The sequence below is a fragment of the Babylonia areolata genome, chromosome 19 (genome assembly GCF_041734735.1).
Source record: "Babylonia areolata isolate BAREFJ2019XMU chromosome 19, ASM4173473v1, whole genome shotgun sequence".
Lineage (NCBI taxonomy): Eukaryota > Metazoa > Mollusca > Gastropoda > Neogastropoda > Buccinidae > Babylonia > Babylonia areolata.
Window position 1 is genome coordinate 15,062,503 of NC_134894.1, and position 16,231 is coordinate 15,078,733.

Consider the following 16,231-nt stretch of genomic DNA (forward strand, 5'->3'; position numbering starts at 1 on the left):
GCCTCACCTTCCCATGCCGAGCCCTGGATACAGTGAATATGAATTCACTGCTCTGATGGCCATAAAAGGCTATGGGACCTTTAACCTTTAACATTCATAATTATAACAAATACAGTGATACAAACACACGCACGCATGTACGCACGCACACACATACAAACGCTAACACACAATAAAACAAACACCAGAAACAAAAAAACAAACAAACAAACCAAACCAAAAAAAAAGATAAACATGCTCATGAATATGCATTCATGAATAATACAGAAATGCATATCAATGTTCTTTATATCGTCGTTAGTTCATGTCTCTGTCTAGCCATCCAACCATACCTCTGTCTGTGTGTGTGTCACTCTTTCACGCACACACCACTCTCCTTTCTTTCTTTCTTTCCCTCTCTCTTCCTCTCTCTCAAACCTTCAAACACACACATACGCGCGCGCGCACACACACACACACACACACACACACGCACGCACGCACGCACACATACACACACACACACATCTACAAAGAAAGGTGGGTAGTGAGAGACGAACACACTGACAGAGACGGAGACAGAGAGAGGGAGAGACGGAGACAGACAGAGAGACAGAGAGAGAGAGAGAGAGAGAGAGAGAGAGAGAGAGAGAGTAAGACGTGAACGTGAGAGTGGGGTGGAAAAACGACAAAGCACACACGAAACGGATAGCCCATGAAAGAACCCCACAGACGTGGTAAACAAATGAACCAAAACACAACGTGTTGCCGTGGAGGGGAAAGCACACTGACCCTGTCAGTAGTACCCATCGTCTGTACTGTCTTCAACACAGGGTACTGACCTGCCTCTGTCTGCCTCACTGCTAGTCTGGACCACACAGGTAAAACACACTGGCCAGAAGCAAGCAAGAAAGAAAAAAAGACACAAACAAACAAACAAAAGGAGGAGAAGGAGGACAAGGTGGAGGAGGAGGGGGGGGAGGAGACCATCAGTATCAGTATCAGTAGCTCAAGGAGGAGTCACTGCGTTCGGACAAATCCATATACGCTACTCCACATCTGCCAAGCAGATACCTGACCAGCAGCGTAACCCAACGCGCTTAGTCAGGCCTTGAGAAAAAAAAAATAGAAGCAGTAAATGAATATTTAAATATGAAAAGAAAAAACAAGAAAAACAAAAAACAACAAAAAAACAAAAAAAAACAGCACACTTAGCAAGAATGGAAAGAAGATCGTGAAGATCATGAGCAAGGAGACCAAGAAGATCGTGAACGCGAATTATGAGAAAAATAAACGGAGCATGAGAACGAGGCAGGGGAATAAGTACAACAATGATGATGAGAAGAAGAAGAAGAAAACCAAAGAGAAGCAGCTGAAGAAGAATGTATCAGAGAAGAGCTTTAAAAAAAAATACATAAAAAAATAAAAGAATAAAAACAAAAAATAAAAAAGAGGAGAAAGAGGAAGAGAAGAAAAACAAAGAATAAGTTGATAGTGATGGTGATGGCATTGCCTAGATAATGAGAAGGAAAAGACTGACCAAATAATGTTTTGGAGAGAACTGAAAAAAACCGGCAAAGACAATTTTCTATTTTAAAAATAGATGCAAAAGTAAAGGTACAAAAATAAAACAAAAGCAACCAACCAAAACAAAAACAATTAAAGTCTAAAAAAACAATAGCCAAGACCATTTGCTAAGTGTGCTGTTGCTTATCCTCCGCTATTGCCTTTTGTATTTGTATTACACTGCATATAGCAGTCTTAGAAGCTCTGGGAACAAGGAAGGTCAGAGGGCAATGAGCGTGGAAACGATAACTGAAGCCAGCCTTCTTCATGAGTGATGTCCGGGCAGACCCAGGCAGTACAGCAATTAACAGATTACATCACCACAGGGTCAGCTGAGTACAAATGGACTCGCACACTCTGAGGCCAGTCGGTCCAGCACGTAGGGGCATCAGGCAATAGTAGGTCCGTTATGCTGGACATGTGTCCGAGAGCACTAAGAAAGCAAGCCAGCGATGTGTAACTCCCAGCTGAGATAATGCGGCCGGACGGCAGGCAAATGGATAAATTCCAGAGATGTAGGCGAGTGATTATTTTTCATTAACGTGGAATACCAGTGGGGAGATTGGCCATTTCTGGGCTATATATAAGGCTGAGCAGAGCAGACCCTAGGAGCAGACCCGAAGAGAAAGGCCAGAGTAAATCCTTAGAAGACCGGTCTGCCGCTAGAGGATGATTGCAAGAGGTATGTGACGTGTTAGATTCTAAGTCAACATAGGCAGTAGTTAGGTTAGGACAGTTCGTAGGATGTCTATGTTGATGACTGAAGAATGCTATTATTGATAGTTAAGTGATATGATGTTTAGCTAAAGAATGTTGAGAATATGTGCCTGAATAAACAAAGGATCTAGAAATGAATCAAGTCTTCAGAACTTGTTAGTTGTTATATGTTGTGAAATTAGTCCCTCTCGTCACAATCTATTTCATGGAGGTGTGTCTTATTCATTTGTTGGTTCGAGCCTACTCTCTACCTTTCCACATCTCTTAGATGGTAGACTTTCCTCCCTGTAGGAAATTTTATTGTGTCAGGTAACGTTAGGCAACAAACATAGGGAACCAAAGGAAATCAGAGAGAATAGACGGCATTCCCCTGAGTTGAAATGTTCTAGGGATAAGTTGGAATTTACAGTTGATGGAAATAGTAATATTCACTGATCTGATAGTTTGTGGACATGACTTCTCAATTTCATTTAGTGTAGAACACTCACAGGGTAATAGCGGCACCTTTTCACCCGAGTGATAGTAACGACGCAATACACCCGAGTGATAGTGACATCGCCCGTGTGATAGTTGCTTCGTATGGACAGACAGACAAACATAAACACACCAACATAATAGGTAAGACATACAGCCAATGGACAGACAGCTGAATAGGTAGATAGACAGATATTATGAGGAAAGCACTTCTGGTGATGAATCTGCAAATATCACTTGAAAATATGTATGTGAGAGCATGTTCTTCTGCTTTGGCAAGACGAGCTCTTTCAAGGTTATTCTTAACAATCTGACTGCATGGGATAATATCGATATCAGGCTCTAACCCCCCGCACCCCCCCCCCCCCTTTTTTTTTTTTACTCTCAAATAGTTTGGTGTCAGACTTTGTTGTGTACACTTTGCAGATGGGTAGTGAAGTGCTGTTGATTTTTTTTAGATTTTGTTGTTATTGTAAATATAGGGTGTTTAGCTCAGCTTTCTCCTCGTTTTTGTTCATTGGCTGAAACAAATCATGACGGGGCCATCTGAACAGTTCTTTTTGTTTGTTTGTTTTTTGTTCAAGCGCACAAGCATCCATACTCAATTTTCTGTCCGTGGTGAATACATGCCAGGTGCGTTTGTGTTACCCAAATGCATCACACTCTGACATGGACTATGGTATCTTTATTGTGCTTTTTTTTTATCTTCTGTATGAATATACGCATGAAAACACCAGCAGGACTGCATACCTTGTTGATTGGGGCAACTGGAGAGACAGAAAAAATAGTCGGGGGGAAACCAAAACATGGGACAGGGCCAGAGAAGAGAGACCGACAGACAGATAGATAGATAGATATTTGAGAGGTTACAAACAAAACGCAGATCAGAGCCAGAAAGAGACAGACAGACATACAGATATAACAATGGACTTAAAGACAGGCAGACAGACCAAGAGACAGAGAAAGAAATAGAAAAAGAGGGACAGACAGAGACAGACAGAGATAAAGACAGAGAGAAGAAGAAACAGAGAAAAGAAACGGGGAGACAGATAAAGAGCAAGAAAGAGAGAAACAGAGACAGACACAGAAGAAAATGACAGAGAGAGAAAAAGATAGAGAAACTGACGAACAAACAGAGACAGAGAAAAGGAGACAGAAAGAGAAAGAGAGAGACAGAGACAAAAACAGAGAGAGAGAGAGAGAGAGACAGACAGACAGACAGACAGACAGACAGACAGACAGGGGAAGCACTCTCGACGTGCACGCTGCAGGGAAAAGCAATGCTGTTTGGCATCCAGATACGTCTGCAGTGCAGTGTCTGTACCGGGGGGAACGAATGGAAAACACGGCGTTCATATTGTGTGTCAGACACGCTGTGATCTTTGTCGGCACGTTTGTTTGTTGGGATGTTTATTGCTCCGAGGAAATTCTCCACCTCCTCTCTCTCTCTCTCTCAAACACACACACACACACACACACACACACACACACACACACACACACACACACTATCTCTCTCTCTCTCTCTCTCTCTCCCATTGTTTCTGTCGCCAGTTTGACTCCAATTTGTCAGAATGGATGAATGTCTTGTCTGTGAGTCTGCCAAGTCGGCTGCGCTATAAGAAGGAACACGAAATACGGCATGTAAGATGGTCATCTTGTCCTCTCTCTCTCGAAATAACATTCATGCATGTATTTATGTTGCTAGTTTTGTGTTGTTGTTTTTTGTTGGTTGGTTTGTTTGGCTGTTTTATTTTTTATTTCTTAGTTCTTTTTCATTTTCGTGATTTGAAAGTTACCTATGTGATGTTACCTCTTTTGCATGTTTGTTGTATTTTCCCTTCTATGAGTGCAGGATGAAAAGAAGCTTCAAGTGCTTTTTTCTTTTTCCCTAGATAACAAAATCGTTCTCTCTCTCTCTCTCTGCCTGCCTGCCTGCTTCCCTCTGTGCCTGTTTGTCTTTTTATTTCTGTGCCTATCTGTTTCTGCCTAGTTTTCTGTCTCTTTCATTGTCTCTCTTTCTCTGCCTCTGATCACTCTTTCTCTATTAGTACACCTGTGCCAGTCGGTTGCATAAAAGAAGTACTCGCGTTCATCTGTTATCCAGTAAATGAATACTTTGTCATCTACATTGTAATGGTATGTTTGACAGTCTGTCTGTCTGGCTGTTTATGCTCGCTCTTGTGTCCTTGTGTGACTGTGCATAGACGCTAGAATTCTAGTGTCTATGATGTGACTCGTGTTACTGACGTAGTACCTGTTTAAGTTCACGACCTTTGTACGGAGACAGGATGGGGATCACGACACCTAAACACAACAGTGACCCAAATATAATTTTTCTCCAGCCCGGAATTGTCATGGCTATGGTTTTAAATATGACGGTCTAACAAATGTAGACTTAACAACACAGTCGACTACCGGACAGGCGCGGGCTTCAAGGTGCGTATGTGAGTGCGTCGGTTTCATTCGCCACACTGCAGGTGCGTGTTTCTCTCAGTCCTGGTTGACGCCGATAAAATGCAAAGAAGCAAAGGGAACACAGAGTAGAGTACATACACCTTGTAGATTAAGGGTGGAGATCTTTTATTATCTCCCAGGTCAGCAGACGTACAGGTCTGCTGCTGCCTCAACCCTCGGATGCACATACAGGAAAATACATACGCACGTTAAAGATCCCATCATCTATGTCAGCATTCATTTTGTTATGCAAAGAAGAACATACCCAGCATGTACCCCCTGCCCTCCCGAAAACGGAGCATGAATGCCTACATGGCGGTGTAAAAATGTTCATACACGTAAAAAGCTCAGTCGTACCAGTGAGTTGCAGTTCACGAACGGAGAAGAAGAAGTGAAATTCCAAAGCAAAACTGTCACTCATCTCATTATCACAAGCATGTTCGATATCATCAGATTGCACTTTTTTCTCTCCTCTCCTAGCTGCAAAACAGAAACTTGCTTGTACACAGTATCGTCATTTATATGTAGTCCAATTACTTAGAACATTATTCGTTTTTCCTACCAGCTTGATTTATCTTCTAAACTCTGAACTTGTCGAGTTGCATCAGATTTTGTCTGTTTATTATATCATATTTTATCTCATAGTTATGTGCAACTTTTGTGAATTAGTGGTGCTGCTGTTGCTGCTGTTGCTGCTACTACTACTACAACCACTACTACTGTCTTCCTGTCTATCCAGCTTATCAACCCTGTTTCTCCTTTTTCTTCCTTTCCCTGTTCCATGGACTTCATTCTTACTGTCATTGTTCTTGTCAGAATTCATAATTCTCATCGTTTTGTCCTCCTGCTGTTCTACTTCTTGTTCTTCCTGCTTTTGTTCTTGTTCTTGTTTATTTTCTTGTTTTGTTCTTGTTGTTGTTTTTTCTCTCTGTCTTTCGGCTGAGCGAGTCGTATGCCTGGCTTTTTCGAAAACGTGCCAACAAAGTTATTCTCTGTAAGAATATGTCAGTCATTGTCTGCCTGTGAGTCTGTCATGATGCAGATCATTGCAGTGACGGAAGGCTTTGCGGATGTTGATTGCTGGTTTGTTTCCTTTCTTGCCTTCCCTTTGTTTGCTATGTGCCTCTCTCTCTCTCTCTCTCTCAATGCGCGCGAGCGTGTGTGTGTGTGTGTGTGTGTGTGTGTGTGTGTGTGTGTGTGTGTGTGTGTGTGTGTGTGTGTGTGTGTGTGTGTGTGTGTGTGTGTGTGTGTGTGTGCGCATGCAAGCGTGGGTGAATGTATGGTTGTCTGTTAGCCCTTCGCTTTTATGAGCATGAATTGGGTTTTGGTTTTCTTTTCTGTCTTTCTTTCTTTCTTCCTTTTCTCTTGGCACTGAGATGATAGACAGCAGATTTACTGTGGTGTTTCCTGTGCTTGTCAACATGGCTGAAAGGAAATCTTCATATGCCACATGATGACTTGGATGCTGATAGCATCACACAAATTTCTGTGGGGGTGGCATCTTATCTACCTGTGCCAGTAGTTCTTCCGCTTGTGTGTCACTGTGCCATGATCTTTTTTTTTCTTCTTTTTTTAAAGTTTACTTCATCGTAGGTTATCCCCTTATTCTCTGTAAAGCTTTCTGAAGGCGGGCTTAGCAAAATAGACCATCCTTCATTCAATGCATAAAGTAACAAAACAAAAATGATGTTCATGTAAACCAGAATGATTAAGGACCAAAAGTGAAACCGAAGAAATGAACGAATGAGTGAATAAAAAAAGAAGAAGAAGAAATAAGTAATAAAGAAATGAATATAAATATGACGATGATAGTAATAATCATTCAATGTATATAAATGTCACTGTTGATTTTTTTTTTTTAAAGCACACGAAAACAACAAAGTAGTTGCAATAATAATGACAAATGATGATGGAACTAGCTTACCATTACTGCCACTACTATTTCGAAACCCGTACTCATAGACAAACGCACACAAGAATGGTAAGATAACGAAAGAAAGAGAGAGACACTGACTGCTGTATATGTTAGATGAGTGTATCCCCAAGCAGAACCTACGTAGTGAACTGTCACAGGGAAAGTGTGTTATAGGAGGACAGAAAAAAACAACAACAAAATTTCAAGGACACTCTGAAGGCAACTCTGACGTATCTTTCCCCATTAAAACCACTGCCACTTGGGACACCATTTCACAGAACCACTCACCATGGCAAAGCCTCATCCACACAGAAATCACCAAACCTCACAGGCAAGGAGAAAGGAGAACAACCGTGGGAAGGATTTCTACGAGTCCAGGGCCACCAACATACAAACTCTGATGTGCTGACACGAGACTTTCCCTAACATGTATGTGACAGGACAGGACACTTCGTGCTTGAATATCGGATCGACTGATCAGCCATCTTCGGGCCACATTGCCTCCAGTGCCATCACACAGTGGACATGGTGGTGATGGGTGAGGTGAGGTTTTCATCAACTTTATTGGACGAGCAGCACGCACACACACACACACACACACACACACACACACACACACACACACACACACACACACACACACACAGAGGCCTAATTATATAGACAGATATATAGACAGATACAGGCATATACATATACACATATCTCTGCACACGTCTTTTGGGGAAATTTTTAACTTGAGAGTTGGGTATTCCTTTTATATCGACGAGGACCATCTAGTCATCCTGGGGGTGGGTGGGTTGGTCGCTGTGGGTGTGCAGATGACTGGTCAGGCCAATCCGCGCCCGGAAGGTTCTGACGCAGTGTGGACAGGGGGTGGTGGCGGCTGTCGGGGACTTGCTGGCACTGCTTTTCCTGGCCTGTATTCGTTGCTCTGCTGCAGCGATTCTGTTGGCCTCACAGGATTTGGCACCTTTGTGGACAGCTGAACGCCACTTTGGTCTGTCCATTGCATTCAGCTCCCATGTGTCGTGGCTGATGTTGAAGGCCTTCAGAGAAGCTTTCAGAGTGTCTTTGAAGCGCTTCTTTTGGCCTCCATGGGAGCGCTTGCCATGTTGGAGTTCGCCGTACAGCAGTTTCTTGGGGAACCGGTGGTCTGGCATGCGAACTACATGGCCTGCATCAAGATGGTGTAGATGCTGGGCAAGTTTGCACGAGTGAGCACCTCTGTGTCAGGGATCTTCTCTTGCCACTTTTTATGCCGAGAAGTTTTCTGAGGCTGGTGGTGTGGAAGTGGTTCAGCTTTTTGGCGTGGCGTTTGTAGACCGTCTATGGCCTTGTATACTTTGAGCTTCGTCTCCAGGGTGATGCCTCTCCTGTTCCAAACGTTCTTATGGAGTCTGCTGAAGGCAGCGCTGGCTTTGGCGAGTCTGGTATTCACCTCGTCGTCGATGACAACTGTGCGAGAGAGTGTACCGCTCAGGTATGTGAACTTATCCACCGCGTTCAGTCGTTGCCCGTTGATGAAGATGTTTGGTTCAACGTAAGGCTTTCCTGGAGCTGGCTGATGCATTACCTCAGTCTTCTTTGGGCTGAATGTGAGGCCAAAGTTGTCACAGGCAGCAGAGAACTTGTCGACGCTGTGTTGCATGTCAGCATCGGAGGCAGCGTTGACAGCGCAGTCATCAGCAAACAGGAAGTCGTTGATGGTGTCTGTCCTCACCTTGGCTTTTGCTTGAAGCCTCCTGAGGTTGAAGAGTGAGCCATCTGTGCGGTACCTGATGCCAATGCCTACGTCAGCGTCTCTGAAGGCATCAGTCAGCATGGCTGAAAACATGAGACTGAATAGGGTGGGGGCAAGAACACACCCTTGGTTGACTCCGTTGGAGACAGGGAATGGTTCTGAAGTCTCTCCGTTGTCGTGGGGGTGGAGGAGGAAGAGGAAGAGGTGAAGGCAAAGGAAGAGAAGGAGGGGGAAGGGGTAGGAGGAGAAGTAAGAGGAAGAAGAAGTGGGAGGAGGAGGAGGAGGAAGAAGAAGAAGAAGAAGAAGAAGAAGAAGAAGAAGAAGAAGAAGAAGACGGAGGAAGAGAAGGAAGAGGAGGAGGAGGAGGAGTTCAATCCAATTGTCTTGGCGTAAAATCACTGAGTGTTGTTTGTTTTTTTTACGCTAAATTTCGTCCTTATCACCCATAGAGCGTTCTACAATCAATCAGAGGTCAATAGGAAACAAAATGAAGTACATTTACCATTTTTTCCAGTCTTTTTCATTCACTGCGTTTTCTGCAAGTGTGTGGGCCGAAAATCGAGAACGCTACAGGCATACAGTTGCCGGAAAGTTCCGATAAGATGTGTGTAGGTAATTGATCAGAAAAGAAAGAAAACGCGTAAAAACATAAACGTAACAGGTAAATGTCATTGATTTTGTTTCCAACCGACATCTAATTTGGTGAATGAAAATATAATGACATTTATTCTGCGTTGTAAGCACCATGTGATTTTACGCCCAGACAAAGGGTTTTTACTGGAGGATGAAGAGGAGGAGGAGAAAGAAGAAGAAGAAGAAAGAAGAAGACACACTGCAGATAAAGGGAAGGCAGAAAGGGCGGGGGAAGGGAAGGGGAGGGGCCGGAAGGGGTGGTGGTGGTGGGGAAGCCCTGACAACCGCCAACTCGTCCATCACTGCACAATCAGCTCCATGACAGATAGACAGACAGACAATAATTCGTTGTTGCATTGACTGACTTTGCTGGCATGCCTCAGTTTAAAATCAACACAGAGAATCCAAAGCATGTAGCGCATATTTGTAAGTAAAAAGGCCGAACGCAAGTGTGTAAATGGTTAGATGGATGGACTAATCTACTGTGACTGAATACCCCCCCCCCCCTCTCTCTCTGTCAATATATATATATATATATATATATATATATATATATATATATATATATATATATATATATATATATATATATATAACCGTATGTGTTTGACGAGATGCATAATGCAATGTTGTGCTGATCTGATAAAGAATTTCGTTTTTTTAGAAGAAGAGCAAGTACACGAAGAAAACCAAACACAAAGACCAAAAGCAAGAACAAGAGGGACGAGAACAAGAACAAAATCAAGAATAAGAACACGAAATAGAACAGTAGGAGGGCAAAAAGACAAGACTGTGGAATTCTGACATGGACAATGACAGTAAGAATAAGATCCTTGGAACAAGAAATAGAAGAAAAAGGAAGAGCAGGGTGGGTGAGCAGGGATAAACAGGAAGACAGTAGTAGTAGTAGTAGTAGTAGTAGTAGTAGTCGTAGTCGTAGTAGTAGGTGGAAGAGGAGGAGGAGGTGAAGGAGAAAAAGAAGTAGTAGTAGTAGTTGAGGCAGCAACAGCAGCAGTAGTAGTAACAGTAATAGTAGTCGTTGTTGTTGTATTAGCAGCAGTAGCAGCAGCAACGGACGAAGAAGAAGAAGAAGAAGAAGGAGGAGGAGGAGAGAGGAGGAGAAGAAGAAGAAGAAGAAGAAGAAGAAGAAGAAGAAGAAGAACAACAACAACAACAACAACAACAACAACAATAACAACAACAACAACGAGTACAAGAGGAGAAAGACAATGATCAACGGCGCCGTCATATTTGCAGGAAACGAACCGTTTCAAGCTTGTTGTTTTTGTTTTGCTTTGCTTGTTGTTGTTTTTCCATCAAAGACACCACAATTTCCTCCTTGCATACTTGCTGTATGCTGTAAACAGGACGTGTGGCTGCGTTCTACTCCATCATAGCTGCGGGGAAGGGAGAGGGGGCGGTGCAGGCTTGAAGATGAACATCGCCAGCGAAAGAAAGAGGCACCAGATTTGGGAGCATGATGACATGGGGTGTGGGATAGTTCTACTGATTGGACACGATCAGGCAAGCAGCTCCAAACGGCCATTTGATGTATGGAACAGGTAGATAGATGGATGCATAGATAGATAGATAGATAGATAGATGTACAGTCAACAAGGATAGATAAATGTACAGGCACCATGTACACACATGCGCCCAAACAGACAAACAAACACAGACAGAGAATCAGAGACAGATGGGCACAGAGAGAAAGACAGACAGACAGAGAGAGAGAGAGACAGGCAGACAGAGAAACAGAGACAGACAGAGACACAGCGAGAAACAGAGACAGACAGACAGACAGACAAACCGACAGAGACAGACAGACAAAAAGACAGACAGACAGACAAACAGACAGATAGGCAGACAGACTGACAAAAAGAGAAGAAGAGACAGACACAGAGGAAGAGACAGATACTAGCTCTGACAGAGAGAGAGAGAGAGAGAGAGAGAGAGAGAGAGAGAGAGACTGAGACAGACAGACAGACAGACAGACACACACACACACACACACACACACACACAGAGAGAGAGAGAGAGAGAGAGAGAGAGAGAGACTGAGACAGACAGAAAGAGAATGCTTTGCCAAACCATCGTCTTAAAATTCACTTCTTTTGGATGACATTACAAAACAGAAATAACCTCGCATTATAGAAGCAGTTTATCAGCTGTCCTGGGAAGAAACAGAGATGGCCTCGTTAGTCACATGGTGATAGGCGTGACATAACAATGGGAAAAAAAATCTGAACATATATTTAACAGCCTGGAAAGAATGTACATATAAAGAGAAGAAAGGGTGGTGGAACTGATAAAAGGTTTGTTGCAACATAACTTTTGGTGTAACTATCCTTATCTTATCTGGCATTACATGTTTTCTCTCCTTCGTTACGTACATCTGTTGAGAATACCCACTCTCTCTGCTTCTCTTTGACACTCTCTTTTTTGTACCTGTCTGTCAGTCTGTCTGTCTCTCACTCTCTTTCTCTCTCTCTGTCGCTTTCTCTATGGTCCTCTACCTTCCTACCCCGCTACCACCACACCCACTATCTCTATCGTTTTTCTGTCCAAATCTTACCACACACACACACACACACACACACACACACACACACACACACGTGCACACACACACACACACACACACACACACACGCAAGCACGCACGCATGCAGGCACACACACACACACACACACACACACACACACACGCACACACACACACGCAAGCACGCACGCATGCAGGCACACACACACACACACATCCTCCCCCTCCCCACACACACATACCTTTTTTCGTGTCCATGCTGAGGGTAGAACCGTCTGGTGCAGGTTCTGGGGAGGTTGGTTTAGCATCTTGGTTGACCTGTGGCAATGGTGTCAGGATCAACGGCTCGGAAGTTGTTTCTCCAAAATGAGTGGACGCCTCATGTGAATCAGCGTTTCCCAGTGTTGATTCTGCAGTACTGTTCTTCACAGGTACAGTGGTATTGTCACTGGGGGTTTTGTCTGCATCGGTGATTCTTTCCGTGGACGGTTCCGTGGTATCATTGTCCGAAGTCTGTGGCTGTTCGGAAATGCTGGGTAGTGTGGGGCCATTGTAAACCTCTGTGGCCTTGTCATTCACACGTCTTGCACTGTCCGCCTCAGAAGGAGTGCTTTCCTTCGAGGAAATAATGTCACTGCCATGTTCTCCCCCATCGTTTCTTGCGGGTGTCTTAGTCTCCTCTTCTGGGCTTTGCTGCTGACTGTCCGAAGGACTCCGAGGAGAACTTCGCACTGTTCTGTGTATCAGGTCACTGTTCAGTCTGTAGGCTGCAGCGTAGCCGTCAATACCACGGGGTGTTATGGAGCTTGCGGGTATTTCTGTAGTTGGCGTTGTAGTTCCCAGTCCGTTGCCATTTTCTTTTGAATCAAGTTGCTCTTCTCCATCTTCATCATCATACTCCTCGATGACTTCGGTGTAGTTGTTACTGGCATCGCCCTCGCTGATGATTTTGTACTGCTTGAATCCAGCGAGTGTGGGTGTCTCGGTTGTGTGTCCCAGTTTATTACCGTTTGTTGTTGTAAAAGATGGCTGTTCAAATTCATCGTATTCCTCGATCACCTCAGTGTTGTTATTATTAGCATCACTCTCATTTATGACTTTGTATTGTTTGAATCGATAGGTTGTGGGTGTCTCCGCTGTGTCTGCCACTTTATCAGTATTTTCATTTATAGAAGATGGCTGCTCAGATTCATCGTATTCCTCAATTACCGCAGTATAGTTATTATCAGCATCGTCCTCATTTTTGACTTTGTATTGCTTGAATCGAGGAGTCATGGGCGTCTCGGTGTTTGTAATTGTGTTTTTTAGTCTGTCACTATTTTCATTTCCATGTCCATGTTCATCATATACCTCAGCTGTGTCCGTATCGTTGTTATCAGATTCACTGTCATGTATGACCATACGCTGCTTGAATGCAGGGGATTTTGTTTTGCCAAAGCCGTCATCTTGCAAACTACTGTCTTCAACATAAGAGTCATTTCTGTGTTCTAACTGTGCGCCATCTTCATTGTCGTCCTGCTTGTCTTCCACCTCTTGGAGTCCAGGAAGATTTCGGTTTGTATACCTGAGTGATGGAGTCAAGCCCCTTTTGATCTCTTGAGGACGGCGTGGATTCGCCACTGATGACGGATCCGCACCAGGGTGGTGTGAGGCTTGGGCTCCTCCTCTTCGCAGCGAACGTCCACAACAGTATTGGAGATTCCCTAGAATGGTCTGGGTGTCCTTCCCATTGTCGGCGATCTGCTCGGCTTGTTCAGCGAGCATGGCCTCCAGTCTCCGTGCCGATGTGATGTGGGCCGCCCCCTGCATGGTGACGGCCTCCTTCAGTCTGGCCATCCTGGCCTCCATGCGGGACAGTCTCTGGGTCAGCATGGCCAGCGCTTCGGTCGTTCGTGGGTCAGCCTGAGCCCTGGGCTGGATGTGCTGGACAGTGGGGGTGTAGCGACGTGGGTAGAACATCACACGGTTGGGGTACACCACTCGGGGACGGTACGGCCTCAACCGCACCCACCTCGTGCCGCTGTTGGCTCTGGGGTTCTTGACGGCGTTGATGCGGACACTGACGTTGTTGTTGTTGTCGTCACCAGGACCGTAGTCTGACCCCGACTGCCCCGGCGCTGCTCCGGTTTTGACCTGTGGACTCTGACCTTGTTCCTCTGATGCTGAGTGTTCCTTTCCCCCATTCGCTTGGTGACGGCCCCGCCTGAGCCCGGTCTGTGGACTAGGGTAGCCCTGACTGATGCCCCTCGTCCTGTGTCTGGGGTCTCCTCCCCGGTGTCGCACACTGGCCCTTCTGTGTCCAGCCATGGCGGGGCTGATGTTGTGAAGTCTTGGCCACACCACCCTGGGTCTTCTGAACCTCTGTTTAACCCTCGTCATCAGACCGGATATTTGGGGGCCGTTGTTGTGGCGGTTGTCAAAGTATTCCTTTATTCTGTTCATGGACGGAAGAGTCGTTGCCGTCGTTGGCGAAGTGCTGGTGTCCGTTGTGGGCGGGGAATCGGGTGTGGCTCTTTGTGGCTGCTCCCTGGGGTCACTGATTCTCTCTTGGACGCCGTTTGTACATGACACGCCACGTGACAGGCAAAGGAACACAAAGAATGCGATCCACTGCACAACAAGTCTGGACTTTCTGTGGGTAGCCTGCTGCTCCATTCTGTTCAGTGTAGGACAGCAACAGTGATATATGTCTGTAAACTTTGACACAAAGCCACGCTTCTCAGACAGGGAGCGGCAAGCGGTTCTGTGTCCACGTTACAACAGCATCTTTGGAAGTTTCATTCCCATGTGTATACGCATTCACAGAAACGTTGTCAAGTTCATCAGTAGCCAGCCCCACACTGGGCCATCGCTGATTTAAAAAAAGTGTTTTTCACGAATACTATTGTTTAAAGTTTGTTCTTGTTTCTTTACAGTGTAATCTAGGGCCTCGGGTGAGTCCTTCTGGTCATGCTGATCATCTTTTGTTGAAAACAAAGCAACGGGAAAAACAGAAACACGAAACTGTTTTCAGGCAATGACAGGACAAACAAAACGTGACCAACTTTCGCGATGAAGATCGTAATAGGGCTGCTATCTGAAGCAAATCCGACCCAGTCCAATATCACGTTGAATAAGGCTTACTGATCTGAATTGAAAGACGCTTTTAATGTGCGTTGGTTTGGGAATTTTTGTCTCAGCCAATCAACGACGCTGATGTTAGAAGAGAATGAACTGTAAGAGCAATTACGCGATTACATCCAAGTCTTTTGATCACAGTCACTTCAGTCAGAACAAAAGCGTTCGTAAGCGTTGCTGTACGGATCCATACAATGCCAAGACAGCAAAACACGTGCCTCTGGTTTCGTCTTAGCTGCAGTTCAAATTGAACGACTGTCTGTCTGCTGTCTGCGTTTGGCAAAGCCGTTGTGGGAAGAGGGGAGGATGGAAGTGGAAGAGGGTATGTGGGAAGGTGAGGGAGATGGGTATCGGGGAAGGGAGGGAGGGTTTGTGGTTGGTTGGTTGGTTGGATGGATGGTTGGCGAGCACACAGGTTTACACTCGGTGGCGGGAGAAAAACAATTCATAGCACCTCCCCATACATTCTTACACCCGTAGACTGGCACCTATCTGGAATACACACGCTCTGTCTGTCTGTCTGTTCGTCTGTCTTTCTCTCTGTCTGTCTGTCTGTCTCTGTCTCTGTCTCTGTCTCTCTCTCTCTCTGTCTGTCTCTATCTCTCTCTGTCTGTCTCTGTCTCTCTGTTACTGTCTGTGTCTGCCTGTCTGTCTGTCTCTGTCTTTGTCTCTTTTTTCTCTGTTTGTCTCTCTCACCCTGTCTGTCTGTCTGTCTTGCTTTCTGTCTGTCTGACTCTGTCTGCCTGTCTCTGATTCTGTCTGTCTGTCTGTCTCTCTGCCTATCCGTTTCTCTACGACTATGGTGCCGTATTGTCGGCCCTGCCTTCATCTTTGCAGTTACATTCTGTACTGTTTCACACCCTGGCTGGCATGACGGACAAGGGGAGGTAGTGGTGTAGGGGGAGGGGGGGAGGGAGTGCATTAAGGGAAAGTTGGAAAGAGGGAGGGGGGGAGTAAGGGGAGAAGTGGGGGGGGGGGGGCAGAAGAGAATGGATTTGGAAGAGGATGGAAACGAAACGTCTTTGAGCGCCCACACTTTTGAATTATGGGTGTGTTTTTTTTGTTTCAGTTCTGGAGTTTTAAT

The 16,231-nt window shown here is 45.0% G+C and overlaps 1 protein-coding gene across 1 annotated transcript in view; it reads right to left on the reverse strand.

Moving 5' to 3' along the window:
- Positions 1-15,387, reverse strand: part of LOC143293495 (uncharacterized) — a 24,464-nt gene extending 9,077 nt beyond the window's left edge. The window contains exon 1 of the mRNA XM_076604393.1: positions 12,273-15,387. Coding sequence (XP_076460508.1) covers positions 12,273-14,685 — 2,413 coding nt within the window. The 5' untranslated portion in view covers positions 14,686-15,387. The remainder of the gene's footprint in view (positions 1-12,272) is intronic.
- Between the last annotated feature and the right edge of the window lie 844 nt (positions 15,388-16,231).